Source organism: Diospyros lotus, chromosome 1 (genome assembly GCF_014633365.1).
Source record: "Diospyros lotus cultivar Yz01 chromosome 1, ASM1463336v1, whole genome shotgun sequence".
Lineage (NCBI taxonomy): Eukaryota > Viridiplantae > Streptophyta > Magnoliopsida > Ericales > Ebenaceae > Diospyros > Diospyros lotus.
Genome location: NC_068338.1, coordinates 28,883,781 through 28,889,160, shown reverse-complemented (window position 1 = coordinate 28,889,160; position 5,380 = coordinate 28,883,781). Strand labels below are relative to the sequence as shown.

Below are 5,380 nucleotides of genomic sequence, written 5' to 3'. Positions count from 1 at the left end.
TTTACGTTAGGTTACACACTTACATCATTCGTAAGGCAATTGTAGTAATTTTTTATTTGTGATTTTTTTTTTTTTTTTTGTTAACCATTTTCTACACTTAGGAACGACTTGGTTGGATAGTCTACATGACAACCCATTTATTCTGAACCCATGGGAATGCTTCAATCAACCACCATTATAAAGAGTAACAAAAAATTATATTAAAAAATAAAAAAACAAAAATATTTAGTTAGTATAAACAAATCATATACAATAATGTAATGTAATATAATACGAAGAGAAACATATTACTAATTATACCTAAAATGCCCACACAAAATCATAAATGTTGACTTTATTCCCAATCGTACTAGTTAGCTTCCCATCACTCGTGGCCAGCCGGATGTAATGTTGACTCTTACTATAGACATATGTCCCCCAAGAGAACGCCTCAAATGCATGTAAATCTTCAATCATAGTCCACAAGAAATCATCTAACTGTGCACGCTCATCCTGACCCTAACAATAACATGTTAACCACAAAGATATAAACTAGTTTAAGGACATCCTCTGAAACTATGTAATATCATGGTACTATGTAGTAATTTCATGTCGTCTCCAGACACTATTTTTTATGCGATGGAAATAGTCGTGCACATAAACTATCTGATTGAATAGGCCTTGCTTCAAGACTTTCTTTATCAATTGCCCCAAACCGGAGTCCATTAATAAGTATGACTCTCGTTTTCCATACATGTATGGCTTGCCGCTATTTTCGAACCACATTTCATTGTGGCAGGCACCCAAAAATGTCACATCCATAACCAGAACATGAGATATGATCAATTGTGGTGCAGTCAAATGGACAGACAAAGGGATCTCCAAATAATGTCCTAATGGGCCCTACACGAATATATCTAATAACTTATATCGGCTTAGAATTTGATGAATTGCATTGAGGTGTTTGATCCCATAGTGAGTAGTAACATGCGTTCCCAGCAGTATTACCCGGTTAGCATGAACATAAATAAATTACCTAGTTTGTTGGTCAGTCATCTATAGGAAAAAGAAAAAATAATTCACGTTGAGATTCAATTCAGATTCCATAATATCACTTCAGATTGTAAAGAAACATTGTGTAACAGTGTGTATATACACTATGCAATAGTGGAATTGCATCGGGGAATGAAGCCTGACGGTGGGGCATCGTCACGATCGGGTTTCGTCAAGGACGAAGCCCGATAGTCAGCGACGAAGTTGCAAAAACCTCAAGTTTTATCACAAATCTACACTAAAATCACACAAAAAAATCTAACATCGTTAAGAGATGATGAGTTCAACATCGACGACACACAACAATGGTCACGGCGACAGTAGTGAGAGAACTTTGCTATCAGATTTAGTTGTTATCAAGTTTGGGGAGAGGGTGTGAATGATTTGTGGGGTTGAATGTAAGTGAGGGTATTTTGGTATTTGAATGGTCCTGTGGATTTAAAGTGTGTAAGGATATTTTGGTATTTAACTATTCTTGTTTTTTTGTTGATTTTTTAAATAAAATGGTAGTTAAATCTGGTAATTTGGTTAAAACTATGCAATTAGTTTGTTTGAGTAATTAAAAATATTTATTCTTAAGAAAGTGGTTAAAAATAAATTTTATATTTGAAGAGTGGTTAGTTTTTACAATTTTCACAAGAAGAAAACTAAAACTATATAAAAGGTCCCTCGTTTGATTAAGATTAAGTGAGTGTATTTTTCATGTTAATTATTAGGTATTAATTCATTTTAAATATATAAATCTCTCATCTTAAATCAAATTGTTTAATTTATATGATTTATTTCTTATTACATGCATATTCCATGTTTATCCAACTAGCTATATATATATATTAAATTATTGTTTCAAAGGGTCAAAGATGCTCTTAGCCGTGGAGGTATACACGCAACAACAGCCGCCCAAATCCCAAGAAGAAAAAAATCTCTCTCATTCAACTTACGCTGAGTGAGAGAGAGAGATGGAAATGGATACTTCCTGGAGACAGCTGATTGTGTTCCTGCTCTCCTTTCTTATGCCGTTAACCCTAATCAATTCCATCTCTGCTCAGAGCTACTTCCTCTACGCCTGTTTAGAGAGTACTGGAACCTATAAAAACAACAGTATTTATCAGAACAATCTCGACACTCTCCTCTCATCTCTCGCCCCCAACCTCAACAAGTACGGCTTCAACACCACCTCCGTCGGCCAAACCTCCAACGAGACAATCGATGCCGTCGTGCTCTGCCGAGGCGACGTCGAGCCCGACATCTGCCGGAGCTGCGTCAACGACTCCTCTGTCAAGATCAAACAGATCTGTCCAAACTACAAGGCCGCCATGGGGGGCTACGACCAGTGCATGCTGAGATACCGCTCGCCCAACAATATTACCGTGGAGAGGCCGAGCGTGTACGCGTCTAACCCTAAGCACAACTTCACGAGTCCGGATCGGTACAATCAGGTGCTGAGGGAGTTGCTCCGGCGGCTGCGGAGTCAGGCTGCGAAAGGCGGCTCCGACCTCAAATTCGCCACCGGCAGCCAGCAGGGCCCGGACCTTCAGACTATATACGGGATGGCGCAGTGCACGCCGGATTTGTCGGAGAAACAGTGTAACGATTGTGTGGATGAGGCCATCGATGAACTGCCGGTGTGTTGCAATAATAGGATTGGAGGGAGAGTTCTTAAAGTTATCTGCAATATTCAGTATGAGACCAATTTCCGGTTCTATAATCAAACTGAATCATCATCAACTCCAGGTATATATCTAGCTTGCTTATACAATATATATATATATATATTCATAGACGTTGAGGTTAAAGAGAAGAGGTGGTGAATTTGGCAGGAAATGAAAACAATAAAACTCCGATATTGGCAATCGTTCTTCCGGCTGTTGCTTTCCTCATAATAGTCCTAATTGCTTGCATTTTCATCTTCAGAAGAAAGAAAAAACAGGGGAGACCAAAGCAGAAATTTAAGGACTGTAAGTTTAAACTACTACCTTAATTATGTCCACTAATTAATTAATTAATTAATTAATTAATTCATGTCTCTACTAATGGTAATTATTTGTTAGTTTATGAGACTGTGGATGAGATTAGCGCTGTTGAATCCTTGCAATATGACTTCGCTACAATTAGCACCGCAACAGATGACTTTTCTGAGGATAATAAGCTGGGACAAGGTGGATTTGGTGCTGTTTACTGGGTAATAATAATAATAATTGGAGCATTGACATGTAAATAGGAAATCTAAGTTTCTTGTTTGGTGGTCTTCATTACAATTTATTCTACTATACTTTTAGGGTCGACTTCCGAATGAACAAGAAATAGCTGTGAAAAGATTGTCTAAAAATTCTCGACAAGGAGACAGAGAATTTAAGAATGAGGTAATGCTGGTAGCCAAGCTTCAACATAGAAATTTGGTTAGGCTTTTGGGTTTTTGTCTCGATGAAGAAGAAAGACTCCTCATCTATGAGTATTTGCCCAACTCGAGCCTTGATCACTTCATATTTGGTATGAATCTTTTATTGTTACCAATACTATAGTAATACTTTTAATCAAGTGAATGTAGAATTATATAAGTGATTTTTGTCTATTTATTATGAAATGACATAAATATGCTACCATCTGTATTGAACTCCATCTCATCTCAAGTAGATTGTTTTTGGATATGTTCTTACTTCCTTTGATTTTGATTCAATCATATGCTTGAACAATTCTAGATCCCATGAAGCGAGAAGAGTTGGATTGGGATAAACGTTACAAAATCATAGAAGGCATTGCAAGGGGACTTCTATATCTTCATGAAGATTCGCAACTTCGAATTATTCATCGTGATCTTAAAGCAAGTAATATTTTATTAGACTCAAAAATGCACCCCAAAATTGCTGATTTTGGTATTGCAAGAATATTTAGCATGGATGAAACACAAGGAGATACAAGTCGAATTGTGGGGACATAGTAAGTCTTAAATTCTGTCATACCTTTACATTTTGGGCTGTGGTTGATATATAGATCTCTATAAAATTCTTGCAATAGTTAGATCAAAAACATAGTAATATGTTACTAACATTAATGACTCAATTTGATTTCCTATTATAGTGGATATATGGCTCCAGAATATGCAATGCACGGACACTTTTCAGTTAAATCAGATGTTTTTAGCTATGGTGTCTTAGTTTTAGAAATTATCACCGGTAAGAAGAACAACCATTTTCGTAATGGCGATACCATAGAAGACCTTATGAGCTTTGTAAGTCTTTTGAGTATCCTCAAAACTTACTAGTCGAACATGAAGTCAATTCGTAAGAGCTTAATAGCTATGTTAAATATGAATGCAGGCTTGGACGAATTGGCAAGCAGGAACAGCAACAAGCTTGATCGATCCCACATTCAGGGCTACTTCGAATTCAATTCAAGACATGATAAAATGCATCCACTTGGGGTTGCTCTGCGTTCAAGAGGATGTTGCAGAAAGACCAACCATGGCTTCTATTGTTCTCATGCTTAACGACGTCTCTGTTAGCCTCCCGCGGCCTTCAGAACCGGCCTTCTTTGTGCGTCGCGATTTTGATCCTGCAAGGACAGAGTCCAGTAATCAATCGAACAACACATCGCTGAATGCACTTTCCATTACTGAGTTAGGTCCGCGGTAGTTCATAGATCTCTGTACAAAATAGTTGGAAGGAAAGATGATAAATTCTTTTCATCTTTCCAATTAAATAAAACTTCCTTCACTTTAATAAAATTGTGTTAATCCCATTTCATGGGTAGACCACATCCTCATGCTACTGTCATTTGTTGTGTCTTACAAATATATAGCTCTCACCTCATGCAGATTGCCAACATCCATCTAATCTTCCACTCAAACCGAACTGCTATAACTCGGTAGAATACCTCTAGTTCATACTTCTTCCATACCTAGTTTCATCTTTTTGAAAATAATATATGCATCTATTTTGACAAGTGAGAGACCGTACTGGATGAAGGCATCGAACAATACTTTAGAAATATTGTCCCGAGAAAAAAAAATATGCCTCTTCTTATCTTGTCCTCCTACCATGCATGTCCAAAAATATATGACGAACTTGACAACTAAACCAAATTACTCCCTTCTTCAGATGTTTGTGATGAGTCTCTATCACTTCGTCATCTAGAAAACTCATTCGAGAACAAGAAATTTAGATGCAAGTAAAGTAAATAACTAACAAATTAAATAGTTAATGATAATGACGGTTCAAATATTAAATTTGATTAAAAAATAAGTACTTACAGCAACTGATGCAACTTTGCTTGAAATCCAACCGTCTTTTCATTGTATTTTATTTTTATAAAAAATTCGAAACTAGTTGGTTCTCTATTTAACTATTTT

At 36.6% G+C, this 5,380-nt stretch overlaps 1 protein-coding gene across 2 annotated transcripts; it reads left to right on the top strand.

Moving 5' to 3' along the window:
- Nucleotides 1–1,907: 1,907 nt before the first annotated feature.
- LOC127795555 (cysteine-rich receptor-like protein kinase 44) lies at nucleotides 1,908–4,788 on the top strand. Of its 2 annotated transcripts, XM_052327319.1 has the most exons (7): nucleotides 1,908–2,766; nucleotides 2,853–2,990; nucleotides 3,084–3,214; nucleotides 3,312–3,522; nucleotides 3,732–3,969; nucleotides 4,111–4,261; nucleotides 4,350–4,788. In XM_052327319.1, exons 1-7 carry the CDS (start codon nucleotides 1,992–1,994, stop codon nucleotides 4,662–4,664), a joined length of 1,959 nt encoding a protein of 652 aa, XP_052183279.1. In that variant the 5' UTR covers nucleotides 1,908–1,991; the 3' UTR covers nucleotides 4,665–4,788. The 2 variants fall into 2 exon arrangements, with proteins under 2 accessions (XP_052183279.1, XP_052183288.1); XM_052327328.1 differs by lacking the exons at nucleotides 3,084–3,214; nucleotides 3,312–3,522.
- The last annotated feature ends 592 nt before the right edge of the window (nucleotides 4,789–5,380 follow it).

Bases quoted from the DNA above. Each gene is read 5' to 3' on its own strand.
- LOC127795555 (XM_052327319.1), top strand. From the start codon at position 1,992: ATGGAAATGGATACTTCCTGGAGACAGCTGATTGTGTTCCTGCTCTCC. The intron at 2,991-3,083 runs GTAAGTTTAAAC...ATTATTTGTTAG, and splicing joins AAAGCAGAAATTTAAGGACT to TTTATGAGACTGTGGATGAG. The intron at 3,215-3,311 runs GTAATAATAATA...CTATACTTTTAG, and splicing joins GATTTGGTGCTGTTTACTGG to GGTCGACTTCCGAATGAACA.